This window comes from Semicossyphus pulcher, unplaced genomic scaffold, assembly GCF_022749685.1.
Source record: "Semicossyphus pulcher isolate SPU_LCO1_2020_fin unplaced genomic scaffold, fSemPul1.0.p SCAF_9, whole genome shotgun sequence".
Taxonomy (NCBI): Eukaryota; Metazoa; Chordata; class Actinopteri; order Labriformes; family Labridae; genus Semicossyphus; species Semicossyphus pulcher.
Window position 1 is genome coordinate 27,280,414 of NW_027211770.1, and position 18,609 is coordinate 27,299,022.

Consider the following 18,609-nt stretch of genomic DNA (forward strand, 5'->3'; position numbering starts at 1 on the left):
TTTTACAAAGAGTGCTACTTAATCAGTGTCTATCTACAGCCAAAATGGTATGAAAATAAAGCTAAGATAAGATTTTTGTCACATAATTGAGCTGACAGGATTTTAGTTTAAGCTTTCCCAGCTCGTGTCCGCGTTTGTTTTGCTTGTATTTAGTATTCATTCTCTCCCACGTCGCCCCCCGTGCAGCTGCTCGCAGACCTTTTGTTCTCTGCGCGTGTCCGGTGACACCTCACAGGAAACAGAACGTGTCTTTACGCCTCCTGACGCCCTTTGAAATTCAGTCACACTCAGATGACATTTGTCTTTAACTTGTCTCGGGCCACGGCTGTCTCATTATTGATTTTTACTTCTATATATTATTTTGTCCTGACAAAGCGACATTTACACGCTCAGAAAGTTAATCTTAGAAGACGGATCGTGTTATCAAGACGTCAATTTATTGTACAGTATTAATGAGGAAATAGTAATCGTATTCCATATTTTAACTCCCCTGATACTTTAGCTGCTTCGAACCAATTGCACATTTTAATAAGAGAAAATACAGTACAGAAATTCCAGGTTACAGAAAATGTGCCAAAAAGCCGAGGATTCAGGTAAATGATGTCTTCACCTGTCTTTATGCTCGGCAGGGTAATTGATTATGAAAACTCAAGAACATTTTTTCCACCTTTTTTTCATAGGAAGCGTTTGTCTGTTGGGTTAAACTGAAATGTAATGTTGCCATAGATACAAACCATAGTTGTGGTTACGCTTTTGCTCGCTTTTTTAACAATGAAATTACTTCTGTTATGCGAAATGTAACTTTCTATCTTTACATCGAATCTTTAACATCTTTAATCCCTCCGAATGAACTGACTGAACATGTGACCTGGGAGCGTCTCCTCTGGCTCTTTCTCGTGGGAAACAGAGAGCGAAGCGCCCATTTGCACTTTTATTATCTGTTAGAATTAGGACATCATTAAAAGAAGTGTGTGGAGGACTGTGAGCCTCCAGGTTCCCACTCACACACTTTTACACACACGTGGTCACTCAAATGCAAATTACGCACCAGGCGTGCCCGGTCATTTTCATTATTTCACACGTAATTGTTGAGCTCATTATGATTGTAAGTCTGCCTCAGTGTCAGTAAACAGTACAGACTCCGTAAAATGGATCATAGGCCTACATCTATTGACCTGCATTTACCTTATTTGTGTTTGATTTGTCTTATAAATTACAAATTCCCCCAGAGAAAAACGAATGGCAGAGTCCCCATTACTTTTGAACACAGATCACTGCTGTTTTTATTCTTCCGCCGAGTTATTTTTATGCGTTTAAGTGGCACCAACGTGTTAAATAACCGCTGACTAAATCATTAGCATGAAACTCGAGTTAGTGACTTATCTCAATCTCTTATCTTAAATTTAACTTATACTTATTTCTGGACTATTTGTATCACGTCTTTCCAAATGAAGTCATGAAGTCCTAGGCACGTGCCAAAAGATATGTTGTGCTCCACAACAATTAATTAGCAAGAAGTCGGCTGCCAAAGTCAGAATTTAACAAAGCTAAACGACTGTTTTCCTATATATTTTTTTATAAAAATGACAAATAAAAGTTCCTCTGTTGGATCGAATATTTACTCGAAGTCTGTGTTTTTGCAATGAATTCGGTCAGTTGTTAAGCGTTTTTCGGGTTGCATGGCGCGTGTTTGGTTAGGTGTGAAGTGGGCGCGTGCTGCTGGAGCTGCAGCACGTGTCTGTCTCAAACGGTTTATAGAATTTCTGAGTTTAAAGGGTCAAATAACAAAGGGTCACGGTCTGCTCCTGCTGCCAATGGGTTGAATCAATCAGAGATACAAATCAATATCTAAAAACATATTTTATCTGTAATTACAACAGCAAAAGGTAATCATTTACTAGAGTGACTAGCAGTGGGGGCTTCCACTCTATAGTGCTTTGAAAGAGCATAGAAAGTACATTTCAGTGGGAAATATTTTTACTCTATTGTACTTCTTTTAATACTAGTCTATCACACACAGCATTTGTAGTTGAAAAGGGCGATGTTTCATAGTATTTGGGTTGTGGAAATATTTCCCCTCTAAACTGCATGTGTGAGACGTCCAAAAATTCAAATGCGTATCAAAAATGTTGGAGAAGATAACTTTAAAATAGTAAACAAAATATATTTTTTAAAAACCCTGTAACAAGTACTTTTTATATATGGAATACATTTTGCTGCTAAAGATTTACATCTGTAGGATATTGAGTGCAAGGCTTTTACTTAAGGTAAAACGAGCCGGTTACATAAGCAGATGGAGATGAGCTCTCATAATGATGCAAATGCTCACATGTTTTGCAAACCAAATAACAATAATTATATTCCCCTTAATTTGATGCGCATTTGCCGTCTGACACCACAACGCGCAGACAAATGTTGACTAAGTGTGACAGTGGGAGAAGTTCCCCCAGCTCGTTCTCATCATGGGAACGTGGAGCTCATCCTCACTTTATTACCTGTTAAAACAGATACTTCACTGACAAAGTGTGCTTGGAGGAGAGGTGATTCTCAGGTTCCCACAAGCACACGTAACGAATAAACGTTACATGGTGTGACGTGAGTTTAAAAAAATGCTTTGTTTTCATTTTAACTGAACAAATTTAATGGGGAAAAGCCGTGCGTAAAGGTGTAAGCTTTATGCGTAAAGTTTAAAAGGACATTACGCGCGCCCTAGTTTCCTTTCCTCTGAGAGCTACAATGTCATTTAAACAAAATCTAATGTCATACATGAAAGTATATAGTAAAATATAGTGCTTGAAAGATGTTTGGACAACACATGACGCAACAGCTTGATTCAGTTTTGTTCACTGAGTGCATGAAACTGTATAGCTCCTCCAACTCTTTTCTCATGGGAAAATTAGGCAGGGAACTCCATGCAGACTTTATTACCTGTTAGAATTGATACATGATTAAAAGGAGTGTGTGGGGCAGAGGTGGCTTTCGGGTTCCCATGCGCTGCCTCTCGGAATGTCCTCATGAAAAGTGTCGCCATTTGGCACAGTGATTCTTTCACAGGTATTTGTCATTTTACGCGCTACACACAGACACTATTATCAGCAGATTTTTGCAGATTGTTGTAGATCGAAGAACAATATTGGGATTAAAAAAATACTCATCTTAAAAGTGCAGTTTTGCCTTGGTTATGTTTTACAACCACAGCTACAAGACGACACTTCACAGAGCTGTGCGCAAAAAGATTGGCTTTTACGCTCGCTGTAAGTTTCCCTTGTTGCTGATTGTTTTGACGTTGGTGAACCTTTCTCGGTCCCACGCTCCCTTTTTCTGGCAGACTGCGCCCGAGGACATGTCTCCTCTAGCCGTACATAATAAAGGCGCGAGAAGTCACCCACTGTCGTTTGTCTGGGCCTCACGCTGCTTTGGCGGATGTTTGTTACTTTCCCTCTCATATGTTAATACGCGTCACACGAGCTGGTAACACCTTTCACAGGCGCGTGCCGTTTACACGCTGCCGGGAAGCTGCACGTGCCCGTAGATTAGTGAAGGACCCATTGGCGCATCGTTCCGTCTGCATTCAGCTTTGGATAGTTGACAAAATGTGTTAAAAATACATCATTAAGAAAAAGCTAAGATAGGAATGAAATAAATACGGGTTTTTACTTTCTAAATCTTTTAAGTTTTAACAAATGCATACTCCGATAGACTACGTCTTTGTAATGACCCTTAACTCTAAAACTGCTGGGAAAAAGAGTCCCAATAGTTCCGCTGCACAATGCTAAAATACCGAATGTTTAACAGACATGAACGATTTGGACAAAAGTTTGTATTTTGTAACAGTTTTTCTGTGTTTAGAAGTTTCAGCATGGAGTAGATGTGCAATAAAATACAGGCGATGGTGGGTGGAGCCTAAAGTCACGCCCACCTATGCTTTAAAAACCCTCACTGGAGACGGTGTGGTCACACTCAGCTTTGACTGTCAGAACAACAAGTCTGTTGTTTCGCGATTCTTGGAATACAATCATGAAATTGCTTCAGGATTTAGAGGACGCAAAGGCTAAAAGAAAGGTATGTGCACCATTTAATCTTTTATCGATTATTGCTGTTTGTTTCACATGTATTTATCATATATTCCACATGTTTGTAGACATTTATTAACGTTTTTTTTTAAATCTTGTTTCTCGTAGATTCTCAAACCTCAGGTCGAGAGACGTCGAAGAGAGAGAATGAATCACAGCCTGGAGAGCCTTAAGACCCTTTTGATTCAGAAACAGGTAAAGACCACTTTGCTCAGGCTGTCCGTTTAAAGTGTCAAGATTAAAGTTTACTATCAGCTCTGGGAAACTGTTTATTAACCTATTTTTTTTATTGTGTTTTAGGAAGCGACTCAGCGCAGAGTGGAGAAAGCTGAGATACTCGAGCACACGGTCCTCTTCCTACAGAACTCTGCAAAAGGAGACAACACCAGAGTTGGAGGTGGTGATGAAGGCCAGAAACATTCCTTCCAAGACGGTTTCTCCACCTGCCTGCAGAGAGCTGCTCAGTTCCTGGGACCTCAGGGGAAAGGCCTGTGGCTTGGAACAGCCCTTGATGCGTCTTTTTCCGCTCGCTTCTCCCGTTCAGACTCTGATTCTGCAGCAGGCGTCCAAAGAAGAAGTGAAGCTCATTCGTCCTACGACTCTCTGCTTCTCAGGAAGTCCTCCAGCTCTATTCTTCGGTCGCTGATTGACAGATCCGGGTACAAACTGTGCACGCCTGCTCTCAGGGGGGGCAGTTGTACTAAGACCATTGAACAATCACATCGCTCTCCAAGAACACCCCAACAGTCCCACAAAGTATCGAGTCGAGCGAGCAAACAGAGCCCGCCCCAGAGCCATCCTGTCAGCCAGACACCATGGAGGCCCTGGCCCTGATCACCACGCAGTGATTTCACAAACTGAACTTTTAATGACTTTAACATGCTGAAACATATTCATACAACAGTATCTGTTGTTGCTTTGACTCTACAAGAACATTTTCAGTGCAATGTATTTAACACGGACCTCCTGCCTTTTGTAAAGTGTGATCAATTTGTAGATATTCTAAATTTATTATGATCACACCACGTGCTGCTACAAAATTTACAGACCAAATCATGTTAACTGTGTCATATATGATGTATTTTTGCACCTTAATTTATTCTATTTGTCTTTTTATGAATAAACAAAAATGAAAAATCACTTAACAACGCGTAAATGTTCATTGATTGTTTGCATGGCACGTGCCTTGGGGAGCGTGTGCTGCCACACACGTGAAGACGAGAGGGGTCATGCGGTGACGTTTCACAGTTTCACACATTTGAACAAGCTTAATCCTCGTTTCGAGAAACTATAACAAACATTAGTGGTGGCAAAAGCATTAAGAGAAATAAAATAGCCTACATAACTACATGCATCCCTAATTACCTTTCCTTATGACATACAGTGTCATTTAAGTGTTGTAAAATTATATTTTAATATGATCACAAGGCTATGTGCAATCATTATTTTTAAGTTTCTACCTACTTACTAAAAAAATGTTATTAATAAGGAATTAAAGCCGTGCGTAAAAGGTGCCATTCCCGTGCGTAATGCCATGGCTTCTTGCTTTTTAGACTGACAAAACGTACCCAACTAAACCTAGTTTAAATTGAAAATATAAATCGTTGTCATGGTTACAGTATCTGTTAATTTAAAAAAAAAAGTGTGGTATTTTGGGCGCGCGCGTAAACAGTTGGCGCGCTGTACGGTGTCCGAACCTTTAATTTCATTAGTTAAAAGATTTGTTCATACAGCGGGACAGTTCTCATTTGCATCCCAATCACAGGCGAATGTTCGTGGGAACGTAGGAAGTGTCTCACCTCTGTGGCACCAGTTCTCACCGACGATGTATCAGTTTTAACAGCTAATAAAGCTGTAAATGCGGCGCTATTTCCTCTTTCCCACGAGAGGAGATCCAGAACATCTTTTGATCTTACACTGGCGCGTGCAGGTGTGTCTCAAGCACGCGCCACCCCTGCACGTAAGATCAATAGATTGGCGTGAATTACAGCCCAATACCAGACTCTGGCGCTGAAGATAATTCCAGGTCCTGTTTGCCTTTTGACTTATATGTAGATTTAAAATGCCATGATATCATATATAAGTCTTACAAAGAGTCTTGTGGAGAAGTTTTCCAGCAGTATACACAGTCAGTAAGCCAGACTGTGTATAAAAAGGAAACAAGAGATCTGAATGTTCATACAGAAATGTGAAAAAAACAAGAAGAAGAAAGAAGACCTTTAAAAATCAGGGTTTGTTTAAAGCAGATGTTATAATGCATATAATGATAAGGCTATAACTAAAGCTATTAATGCACTGCAATGCATTGAAAACAATGCTTGAACATTTGTAAAGTGGATTTTTCTGGGTTACTTTGTGCACAAAAAAGCCTCCATCATGTCTAGAAGAGGTTTAAAATATAATTATGGAAACAGAAAGTTGAGGGCATACAGTGACATTTTAAAAATACATTTCACCTGTTATTATATCAAACGTGGAACGAAATAAATAAACAATATTTTTCTGAAAAGTCACTTTATTGCATGCATCAGCAGGATTCTGACATCTTTCTGACAGGATTCTGACATCATTTATAAAATAACTTCTCCCTGATTTGTTTCTGCAATAATCAGAATACAACCTGTTAGATGTGAAGACAACTTTTCTATATTACAGATTCTGATGATGTTGCAGTGGAGACGTTCATCACGTTTGACTGGCAACTATTTCAAAAATGTTTGTTTTTTTCTTTTTTTACAAGAAACAAAAACATAAAAAGTATCCCCTCCCCTGTAGAAAATATATAATAATAATTTAAGCAAAGCTGGTTGAAAACTGAGGAGGTGATTCGGGAAGGAACATCTGAAAGTGCTGATATGTATTATTTTAAAGTAAGGACTGGATAATGGATAATCCAAAATGTAATAAAGGTTGGACTTCCTCGAGCTTTGGACCTCCTTGTAAGCCTTCTGCTTTGCATTGAGCTTAAAAAAATACATCTTATGCCAAACCTAAACTCAGTGCCTCTCTGTCAATAGAGCGTCTCTGAAAGTCGTTATCTTCCTCACATGTTTATGATGCTATTCTTTCAGGCTAAGGCGAATCTGGCTTTTGGACTTGTGGTCTCTACAGGGCTGTTTGTGTGGAGTCATTGTTGTGGTTGTTTGACCTCTCGCTTCTGGATTTCTGCTCTGAATTTGTTGAAGTCATCGCTGCTTGTTCTGCTCTGCTGGGGTTATCACAATTTACATGGGGCAGGCGATCTGATTGGATGGCAGCATCTGTGGGAGGTGAAACAACCACTCTTTCTATGGGCTCATGGGCTGTGTTGTCTGTCACGATAACATAATTCGGCTCAGGCTGGGGGGCACTGGAGCGACGCTGCAATGCATGCTGGGTGCAGGAGAAGGAACGCTGCCGAGGAGCGGGCTGGGGCGACAGGAAGTGAGGCGTTATAGCTCTGGGGACTTCCTGATGATGCCGGTCACGATCCTCGTCTTCTGAGGTCACCTCCTGTAAGGTGCTGATTGGCCGAGGCGAGCGGCCCATGACTCTTGGAGGGACCAGCGCTGTTGCTGATTGGTTGAGCTGAGGGCGCCAGTTGTGAGGGGAGGGGTACTGCACTCTGCTCATGGACCAATCCCTGGCAAGACAAGAAAGTCATCAAAATATAAGACTGCATAAAAAGGGGGCTTCGTGCTTCTCCCAAAAACTCATCAAGACTTCAGTCTTGTTATAAAATGAGGTTTTGGTGCACTTCAGCCTCTTGTGGCCAAAATAAGTATTACAACAACAAGCACTAAAAAACACAAAAACTATTTTTAAACTTTAATTTAAGCGATGCTGTTGTGCATTATAGTACTTACTCTTGTGGAGGTGAGGTCATATCTCGATGCCCTATAATCCCAGAGAAGGAGGCACTTCTTCCCGGCATGCCTTGTGATCCAACCCACGGCGAGTACATCAGAGCGCGCTCCTCCCACAGCATGTCGTTGGCTGCTTCTACAGGAACAGGCCCTCTCTGAATTTGATGAGCGAGCAGGAGCTCCAGGACCTGGTGACGCATGCCATCTCTGGCCACGTCGATCGGACGGCGTCCCCTACGATCATGCAGCTCGAGGTTGGCGCCGTGAAGGAGGAGGAGTCTAGCTGTGTCATAGCAGCCATGGAGGGCGGAGAGAAAGAGTGCTGTCTCACCCTATGGGATAAACAATCATTGATATAATATTCTGTAATGTTTGGAAGATAATCAACTTCACACAGGTAGAGTCAGAACTTACCTTGTTGTCTTGCAGGTCCACAGCGGCCCCATAGCGAATGAGGGTCCTTGTTAGGGAGAGGTGATTTACTGAGCATGCCCAGTGCAGGGCGGATCTCCCTGAGAGAGACGGTGTGAGTGGACGGGAGGTGAGGGGAAAGAAGGGAGGGAGTAAGTCAGCCAATGAACAACCATTACACAACAGAGTCGAGCCCAGATGGAGAAGAGAGGGAGGAGGGAGGGATGGGGAGATTCATTATTTCAGCCGATGTCGGAGTAAGGTGAAGGTGAGGACAGAAAGAAAATGTGCAAAGAGGTAGGTAGAAGGATTGGGAGTTAAAGAGGCAGCTAAAGCAAGGGGAGAGGTGTCCAACAAAGCCAATGTGTCTATCACCCAGAGTTTGAACACTAGTGCACATTAACTTTGTTCTGAGTCAGAGGAGGGAAGCAGGGGAGCTGGAGAAGGAGGAGGAAGATGGAGAGAGGAGGGAAGAGAGGGAGTAAGTTACACCAGTTACTCAGCCCCTCAGTGTACAGGTGTCAGAAAATGGAGCTTCTCCAAGGTGAGCTTTAACCCTTTCATGCACTGGACTCAAATATGGCATGTGGAAGAATTTTTATCATACTGTGCCTGAACACATATTTGTGTATACATGATTTTAAAAAGTATTTAAATAATCAATAATCTTAAACTGTTAAAGAAGGGGTTAAAGTGGTATCACTCAATCTCTGTTTAAGAACTCAGAAATGACGAATGATGAACCTGAATTTGCACGTAATTCTTTATCACTGTTTAAGCCGGTTTGCCTGATGTGAAAGATGCAGTTTACTTCATTAATTTCTAGCATTCATATTAAATCAAACAGGCACTAAGAATTATATGCAAATACGATATGACTGAGGTTTGGAGTTGAGTCAGACTTTCAGGTAACAATATTGGTAAGAGTGACAGAAAGAAATTACCGGTGTGATCAGTGTTGTTGACGGGCACTCCTGCTCGCAGCAGCTCTAAGACCACTCTGTCCAGGCCGCTACGCACCGCTCGGATGAGAACCACAGAGCCATCAGGGCCGCACCACTCTGCCGACTGTGAACACAACCAAGCCACAAGAACGTTAAGATACAGGAATACATATATACATTTACTTACTTATTTAAGACACAGTTTTAGCTTTAAGTTTAAACATTACAATCAACACTTCAAAGAAAAATATGTCATCCATGAAACCAAAGAGAAGTAATTCACAAAAAATCAGAGTTAAATCCAAGAACACGACTCAGTCAAATAAATTAATCTGAATAACAGTAACATTAACCATACTCTAGATTAATACAAGTATGAAGTGAGAAAAAAGAAATACAGAAGTTAACTCCGGCTCAAAACATGTCTGAAATCTGTTGATAAAAACAAAGGGCAGACCTGCTGAGGAGGACTGAGCAGAGGAGGAGGCATGGCGTTTCTCTCCCATCCTCTAGGTGGAGCTGCAGGAGAAGAAGAATCATTTAAGGTGGAGCCCAAACTGAATGGGTATAGGTTTTAATACACATAAAACTATTATATATGAAGGAATGTGTATAGTTCACTTGTTATCTCTTATGCCTCAAGTATTTTTGTAACCATGGCAATGAGTAAATGAGTGAATGAATGTTAGGTCTTACGTTGTACAGGTCTGCGGGGCTGTGAGTTTCCAGCTCTGTAGTGTTTCTGCTCCGGGCTCCTGTGGTCACAGATGGAGGCGTCCTCCTGTCGCCGCGAGCATCTCGCATTGATGTCTTCCATTGAACTCTGGGTAAAATCTGTGTCACTTCCTATATCCTGGTCCCTTTTGAGAGGTCTGAAGCACAATTTTGAGAAATGAAAAAACTCGTCTTCTTATTTGGATCACCTAAGGACTCTGCAACACACTGAAACACACTAATAGAGTGTTTCCATTTCAGGGTATCATTTCCTAAAATGTAAACATTCCTGGTTTGGTCTTCTGGAACATGATTATTCAATATAGTTACAGTTTCACAGCTCTGAGTGAAATGTGGTCTGGGGCCCACAAATATACTTTGTTAGGGGGGAGCATTGACTGTACAAAACAAGCCCAAAATGGATGGAGGGTTGTTAAAATAGGCGTCTAGATAACTGGAGAACCAATGTGCAGTCTTGCTAACATGACAGACCAGTACACCTTAAACTAGTTCACAAGATCATAGCAGACCAGCTGCACCCCCTATGGTCTGAATATGAACTTCTATCTTCAGGTGGGAGATACAGCATGTTCAGGATGCAGACTTGAAGAGGCATCACTTCCTTTGTTCCATGCAGCATTCAGCTGCCTAACAAGCCCTGAAATAGTCTGCACTGTATTTAACCTATTCTTCACAGGTTACCACATTATGCTTTTATGATGTATATTATGTGCTGTCCTGTATATTTGTTGATGTCTGTTGTTATGTGTGTTTCAAGCGCTTTGTAAAACACATTCTCCTAGAGGCAATAAAGGTTTCATCCATTCAATGATACTGTTATAGATAAAACAAATAAATAGAGATAGAGGGGAAACAGACACAGGGCTGCAGCTGTAACTGGACATGCTATGGCGATATGATATCATCATTTCCCTCTTGAGGCCTACAGGTCTGACAGAGCTCCTGCTTTAGTTTAGACGTTTGTCATACTGTGTGCATTGGCTTCAGAAGAAGAAGACTTTATTAATCCCAGAGGGGAAATTCAATGTTTACACTCTGTTATTATTAGAAACATGCTACACAAACATAGGCCCGAAATAAACACATGCACAAACAGGACTCTGTGGACATGCATTAATGGAGAGATGTCAGAGTGAGGGGGCTGCACACGGACATGCGACTCGAGCAGTGGGGGATTCAGTGCCTTGCTCAAGGACAACTCGACAGTGCCCGGGAAAGGAACCTGCACTTTTCCAGCTCCCAGCGCCAATTTCCATGCGTGGTTCCTACTGGGACTTGAACTGGCCACCGTCCGGTTCCTAAGCCAGACTGAGCTACAGTCATATCTATGGGTTTGAATTTTTACATCTTACAGTAGAGTATTTTGTGAAATTATAATAAGGGAACCAATAACGTTTCTGTTTCATTCATTTAGGGGGTCATTGTAACTACTACTACTATTACTACTAATAATAATATTTTCTATTTATTTATTTTTTTCAGAGATTATTTTTTGGCCTTTGGCTTTATTTATAGGACAGCTGAAGATAGACAGAAAATGTTGGGAGTAGAGAGTGGGGGATGACATGCACCAAATGATTGGCAGACCAGGAGTCGAACCTGCAATCAGTGCGGCAAGGACTGTAGCCTCTGCGCATGGGGCACCTGCCCTACCAACTGAGCTAAACAAAACCCCTACAAATAATAATATCAATAATAGTGTAATACCCTGTTCCATGAAGCTGTGATATCTTCAGATACAGAAAATGTTACAATATAGGAAAAAAATTGATAATAAGTGATAATTTTCCAGAGCTCAAGGTGACATCTACAAGATGCTTGTTTTGTGTGGCCACCAGTCACAAACCAAACGCTCTATAATTTGTTCATGATTATTACAACAAAACATTAAATATTTAAATGTGAAATCTGGGACTGAGTAAATGTTCATTTCTTCTTAATAACCAACTTTTATTAACCGATAATCAAAACTGTTCTTGACTAACTGACAAATGTATTAATCACCTAATTTGTCACTAAAGTTCATCATGACTTGCAAACTATCATTTTTTCATGCCTGTTATGGACTTTAAGGAACAGGGCGTTGTAGGTTTCAATCATTGGAACTGATAGGAAAACAGATAAAGTGTGCCTCCTCCCTTCACTACTGTTCATTTGTTATGGATACATACATGTTAGGCAGAGATGTGTATAATTATAATAACAGGATAAAGGTCATTTTAAACTGACTGACAGGAAAAGGGACCAGCCTTCTCATTAACTTTACAGGATGACCTCTCGCATGTTTAAGTGTGCACCATATTTTTCTACGTGACATCATCCCTCCAGCAGACAAAACATCCTCCCCCAGTCTTAAGAAGCGACTCCTCCCACTCACCGCATTCGAATGGCGTCCTCACCCAGAGGTTCCCTCCTTTTCTTCTTCTCCGCTTCCTTTGCTTTCTTCTTTTTCCTGAGGCTGATCTTCTCTTTCTCTCTGATGGATCTGACCCTCTGCTCTTGGTGGGCTGTGTGTGGTGTCAAGGCCTTGGATTTGGGGTCATTGTCTGTGATTGTGGACCGGTGTCTCACCCTGTGGCCACCTTCCCTCTCCGCCCGCTGCCGCCTCACCCTCCTCACCACCAAGAACACCGCCAGGGCCAGAACCAGCAGCAGGCCGATGGCTAAAGCAATCACAGCCCAGAGCCATGCAGGGGTCGGCTCTGTAAGAGGAAAAATACATGTTAGAGCTGCATGATAGGAAAATAATTCTCCTTATATCCAGGTACTTTTCACAGTTATAACTGGCCTATTTAATCTGCTAAAATTTACTCCCAAACTGACCATCAACACATGTACTCAGTGGAAACGGAAAGGTGTTTTATAGTCTTTAGTTTGGATGTAATTCAAAACTGGATGTGTGCTTGTGTGAGGAAGGACATGTGAGCCTACCTTTGACTTCCTTTTTTACAACATCCTCCTCCCTGCTTCCTATTTCCTCGTGGACACCTCTTATACTGATGACGGCCTTCAGCTCCGGGTGGGTGGGGAATGAGGTAAGCCTCGGTGACATTACAGCACGCAGGAATCTGGCCGCCTCAGTGGCAGAGGGGAAACAGGTAGCGGGAAGACGGGAGCACGGCCTGTTGTCCACTTGGAGGAAAAGGAGGGAGCTAGCAAAGAGAAAGAGAGAATTAAACACTATGATAGAGCATGTACGTCATCACTGAGGCCTGTTCTAATGTGTAGGCGTGTCAGGAGAAAGAGCTTTACGTAATAACATCTGGAACATTCTCAATTGTGAGCAAAAAGTAACACCCTCTTACTAAACAAGTACTAAACAACATACTTCTATGATAATTAAATGCAAAAATTGAAAATACAACACTAGTGGTGTTACCCAAGGTTCTGCACTTGGACCACTTTCATTTAATCTTTACATAAATAGTGTGCAAGCTAAAGCACTTGTTTCTAATACTCATTGTTATGCCTTCTATGCGTCCAACAGATCTCAAAGACCCCCTCCAGTGAAAATCCAGTGTTTAACCTTTTAAACATCTCCATGTGGTGTTCTTCATGTGGTACAAGACATACCGGGGACAACATCAGCAGTCATCTCCATTACACTGCAGTGTACCAAGGACAGGCTGAACAACACGTTTTCAGATTGGCAGGTTTGAGACGTCACAAACCTAAGGAGCCAATCCCGTTCATGGACGGGGTGAGGCTATGCGTATCATCATGTGCAACCACTTCGGCGATGTGCGAGCCAGCTGTAACCATCATTTGTGCAAACCCACTACTGACTACTAATGTTAACGTTACTACTACTAATTACTACATTTCAAGCTAGCTAAGTTTCAACGAGTTGCCACTGAACGATGGCAGAGACATGTTTCGTTTTCGGCTGTAAGTTTACGAAAGGATAAACCTAGTGCATAGTGGGCGGGGCCTATGCAGAGTCAGGAACTTTTAATGAGGGAGAAGGAGGGGATGCCTTGGGAGGATTTTTACAAGGTAATTAAACGTATTTTGCAGAAAAAAACATATCAGACACAATTATTATTATTCAAATGTTTTAAAACATGACCGGAGCTGGTCTTTAATATTTGGCAGCATCAGCTAAATTAACTCAAGATTGTGGTGAATGCAGCCACATTAAGTTTTTGAAATGATCTAATGCCAGAGAGAAACCTACAGACATTGTGGTTGTTCTTAGATGAACGGGAAGACATTTTGTTTTTGGTTTGATGAAAGTCTTTAAGGGGAGCATCACCGTCAGTGACATCACTTAAAAGTCTGTTGACAGGTTTCGGGATACAACTGCACATGGAGTATTATGTTAAGCTACATGAGCCACTTCTAGCTTTTTTTAAAATTAAACACAAGATACTTGTGCCCTTATGATAAGGATGAGCGCTCAGTGAAGAATCCCCTCCCCTCAACCCAACACTTATAATTAACGTACCACATGACCCTTATTGGTCACCACAACCCAAGCAGCAGTGCCACCTTCAACAGACCAAAGCTCTGTTCATGCGATGCTACCTACCCTACCATAAGCATAACACACCAGAAACTCTGACCAAATTGTTGGCGGCCCAGTTGCATTGTGGGCATTGTATGAGCCTGATTTTGACAAGGAAGAAAAATGCATCACGTTGTTTTTTGGGTGCAATGCTTAATCAATGTAGTACTCCTTTTAAAGCACTATATTAAAAGCCTTGTAGTTTTTGTTTAGGAACATCGTATTGCTCCTTTAAGGCCAGGATGCTCTTGGCTTGGCAAGGTCTGCCGTGCAAAAGTCTTTTCCATTCCCAATGAGACTGATTGAATAAGGGTCATCAAGAACACAACACTCACTAAGTTTGGCACCTACCCATTTGAGTCAGTCGCCGATGCCTGTGCTAGAAGGCTGGTGAGCTGCTTGGCGTCAAAGTCAAACAACTTCCTGTTCAGTGCGAGGGGGGCGGAGCCTCTCAGTTTGAGTGGCGACTGGAGGAGGACGCTGAGCGCCCAGAGCAGGGAGCTGTTGGAGAAGGCGCCTCGTTGTTGAGGGATGTTGGCGTGAAGGATCAGGGTGCCTTTGGCCCACAGGGGGCTCTGGTGTGTGAAGCAGTCACTGCCGTCCCATCCACAGGGGGCGCTGTCACATCCCTGCTCGCAGTGGGAGTTGGCGTAGTGGTCGCGGCAGTACAGGATGTGGCTCGGACTGAGAAAAAGACAATTTATACTGCTGTTAGGTCGCTTTATGTACAGTTTACTGCTACTCTTTACCACCCAGTTTTAATAGTTTATTGAACTTTAATGAATCATATTATGATGCCAGAACCTGGGTGCCAAAGAAAACATATTTCTCTATTTAATTCTCCCAAATGTACTGACATGCAACAATCCAAAAGGACAACCATAACTGACATAAATCAGCACATTAAAACTTTAAGTTCTAACTCACACCATGGACTATTCAACTGGAAATGATGAAAATAATAACCAAAGTGTTTTACTTGCAGTGGCTCCTGTCCCCCAGGCAGTCGAAGCCGTCTCTGAGACACTCGGGCTCCATACACTCTTGATCACATGACCCGTCTGCAAACTTGTCCTTACACTTTCTGTTGACTGGACACTTGCCCCACGGATCACCAGACGCAGCTGTGGATTAAAAAAAAAGCTTATGTTGCTGCAAAATAGTGCACACTGTTGCATTAAATTTGTGATCTTGTTTAAGTGTTATAATGGTATAATTTGTAGATTTTTATGAATGTCTTTTCAATAAATGAGCCATATACATGCACAGTATGTCTTCTTATCTGCACTGGGATAAGTCAAAGGCAAACATTGCTTCCACATTCACGTATTATTGCACACTAAGCATGTAAATGAAATCTTTTATTCAAAACGTATTATTTAATTATGTCTTGAAGTTTTATTTCACAATTCAAACTCTTTTCACAAACTGTTTTATCGCAGGACCAAGTGACCCACATATAAAAACCACTCATTGTTTGAGACCATTAGCAACTATTCATAACAATGCAGGTCAAGCCATGAAAGGTGGCTCCTGATACGGACCGTTAAAGGAAACAGGAAATGGCCGCGACATAAACAGGAAGTTTCCAGGAGAAACGAATAGCTACAGGAAATGGAGTGGGCTGTGCCTTGATAAAGGTCGAAGGTCGTCGCCGTGGCGATGAGGAATGTGATGGAGTTGGACAATGGCCTTGGCAGGTGTGTGTGGGACCATAAAGTCATAGCAGAAAAAAAAGCACGAACAATAGAGCTGAAATTAGAGATGTTGAGTTTTTAACGCTTTTGTTTCACTTGGTCAGCAGAGACGGCCTCCCTGGTACAGATGGAATAAAAGTAGGAGCTCTTATATTTATATAAACATAATGTGAGGTATATAGAATTGTATATTTAGAATAACATATATATATATATATAAATATATATACAGTATTTTGAAAAAGATAATGACAATGTTAACATAAATGCCCAATAAAGTGTTTTATTTTGACCATTGATTTTGAATATTGCCAAAGGTTTATGGAGCTGGTCAGACTGTTGCCATCCCTGTTGCTGGCTGCCTGGTCTGAAAAATGACGCTCATTAAATCTGCAGTCTTTCTGATGGTCAGCAGGAGCCAGCAATGGTTCCAAATAGGGGTAAGTCTATCAGTATTTCCTCAGTTAACATTTTCCTAATGAGTTTATCTGCATGGTTAAAGCTCCTGTGAGGAGTTTTACACTGGTTATGAAACAGACTAAAATTAATTCTGATTACTCTGTATGACCTACAAAAGCAAACCAGACAATCAGCAACAAGATTGATTGTTTTTATATAGTTATACAGCCTGAAACTGCTGACGGGGGAAGGTGTCAGACGACGCGATTAACTGCACGCTGCCTTTGTTTACATTTTCATTTAAAGTGAGTGATACATATGACTGTTAAAGAAAGCAGGATGAGATGTTTTGATAAAAACACCCCTTAAGCATAAACAGGACAAAATCAGCAAGTAGATAAGAGATACGGTTTGACCACAGGGGGCGCCAAAATCAACACAACCTGAAAGTTCCTCACAGGAGCTTTAAGGTATCACTGACACTTTTCCGGTAACATTTATTTTTGCTTCAGTCTTTTTTTTTTCTCTCTGAATGTCTTATTTTTGTTTAATATTTAAGTATAGTTTCATCATATTGACAATGTGAACTGATTCCATAATGGTTAAATATGTTTCTACATTGACAAAAAAACATTTAGTTTCAAATATATTTCAAAATAATGTGGTGAAGAGACTAACCTAAAGTTTTTCCTCTGTACATTATACATATAATGCTTCTGTTAAGACATGTCATGTCATATTGCAAATCACACAGGTTAAAACTACAACACACTCACTAAAAAGTGTAACTACTGTAACAAAGTGCAAAGAGAAGAAGAAACTTTTTGGTCGTCTGATTTAGTCGCCTCTCTATGGCGTACAACCTCGGCATAGTTACATTTCACTACTAACGGGTTTCATGTATGTACTGAATAAAGATAAATCGTTTGAGTATCGAGTGTCTAACTCACCTTGACACATCCAGATCAGCCCCAGCAGAACAAACATCCTCAGAGCCAACATCATCAGTTTGTTCAGGTTAATGGCTGCCGTCCTTTACTTCACTATGGTCCAGTCCAGCTGTTTGAGAATCCTCCCTCTGATCTGCAGAAGCGTAGCTGTGACTGTGAGTTGTAAATCTGTATCTCTGCTGTGTTGTTCTGTTCCTGCTGTTCACAATGAAAAGTTAACTCTGGGCTGCGCTGCTCTATTCCATCACCACCGCGGCCACCAACACCTTCCAACACCACCACCACCCAGCCCACTTTGTTCACTCGCTCTTTTTTTTTTCAGAGGCCCTGCGGATATCTGGACAACTTCCTGCCACTGTGTGGAGAAGAATAGGAGGGTGACGACTGTATGTGCATGTGTGTGCACGTATTTGTAGCTCTTTCTGCGACTCAACATGAAAAAAGCGCCACAGTATGGGGTGAGGGAGCTTTTAGAGGAGCCGTTAGTTCAATGTGTAAAAAGCTACAGGGTGTGAGGGTACGGCGTGGTTTGAATTTGACCTTTACAAAGGAGTGTAGAAGTGCGCACACGCTTGTTTTGTCTAGCTGCTGAGTCAAAAAAAAATGACTGCGAGTGCCCACTAAGAGGACTGTGTAAACTACTTCACAGAAGAAAACAGAACATTGAGGCTGAGTTGCACGAACAAGGATTAATTTGTGAACCTGATTAAATCAATTATTTTGCACCAAACCTTTAAAGTCCAATTTAAAATGTGAATCAGTATTAACTTTAAACTCACACGTGAGGAGGTTTAACTTTTAAAATAGCCGGTGGATTGAGAAAAAACAATGACGGTCCTCGAAGGAAATTGAGGGACAGACTCAACCCAATTAAGTTTTATGAAGCTGCTGAATCAAGACACCGGTTCACAAAGGAAACTGTGGTCAAGCTGAACAGGAAGATTGGATCAACTGTCAAACATGGAGGTGAAAGAAATGTGAAAGCAGTTCCACCAGTGCTCCAACTCCTGGTGGCCCTGCGATTTTACACCACTGGATGTTTCCAGAC

At 41.5% G+C, this 18,609-nt stretch overlaps 2 protein-coding genes across 2 annotated transcripts; one reads left to right on the forward strand and one right to left on the reverse strand.

Annotated features, from left to right (window-relative positions):
* Positions 1 to 4,017: 4,017 nt before the first annotated feature.
* Positions 4,018 to 4,952, forward strand: LOC138584807 (transcription factor HES-7-like). Its single transcript, XM_069657119.1, has 3 exons — positions 4,018 to 4,062; positions 4,182 to 4,268; positions 4,374 to 4,952. Exons 1-3 carry the CDS (start codon positions 4,018 to 4,020, stop codon positions 4,905 to 4,907), a joined length of 666 nt encoding a protein of 221 aa, XP_069513220.1. The 3' UTR covers positions 4,908 to 4,952.
* A 1,647-nt stretch (positions 4,953 to 6,599) lies between these two features.
* On the reverse strand, positions 6,600 to 17,800 carry notchl (notch receptor, like). Its single transcript, XM_069656288.1, has 11 exons — positions 17,562 to 17,800; positions 15,495 to 15,639; positions 14,867 to 15,199; positions 12,940 to 13,160; positions 12,386 to 12,710; positions 9,970 to 10,145; positions 9,731 to 9,792; positions 9,274 to 9,397; positions 8,333 to 8,430; positions 7,919 to 8,250; positions 6,600 to 7,695 (listed from the first exon to the last, which is right to left on the reverse strand). Exons 1-11 carry the CDS (start codon positions 17,614 to 17,616, stop codon positions 7,179 to 7,181), a joined length of 2,388 nt encoding a protein of 795 aa, XP_069512389.1. The 5' UTR covers positions 17,617 to 17,800; the 3' UTR covers positions 6,600 to 7,178.
* Positions 17,801 to 18,609: the final 809 nt, after the last annotated feature.

Coding starts and splice junctions, on each gene's coding strand:
- notchl (XM_069656288.1), bottom strand. CDS start 17,616: ATGATGTTGGCTCTGAGGATGTTTGTTCTGCTGGGGCTGATCTGGATG. Junction 13,161..14,866: donor TCGGCGACTGACTCAAATGG/GTAGGTGCCAAA, acceptor TCTCTTTGCTAG/CTCCCTCCTTTTCCTCCAAG. Junction 9,398..9,730: donor TGCTCAGTCCTCCTCAGCAG/GTCTGCCCTTTG, acceptor TTGTGTTCACAG/TCGGCAGAGTGGTGCGGCCC.
- LOC138584807 (XM_069657119.1), top strand. CDS start 4,018: ATGAAATTGCTTCAGGATTTAGAGGACGCAAAGGCTAAAAGAAAG. Junction 4,063..4,181: donor ACGCAAAGGCTAAAAGAAAG/GTATGTGCACCA, acceptor TGTTTCTCGTAG/ATTCTCAAACCTCAGGTCGA. Junction 4,269..4,373: donor CCCTTTTGATTCAGAAACAG/GTAAAGACCACT, acceptor ATTGTGTTTTAG/GAAGCGACTCAGCGCAGAGT.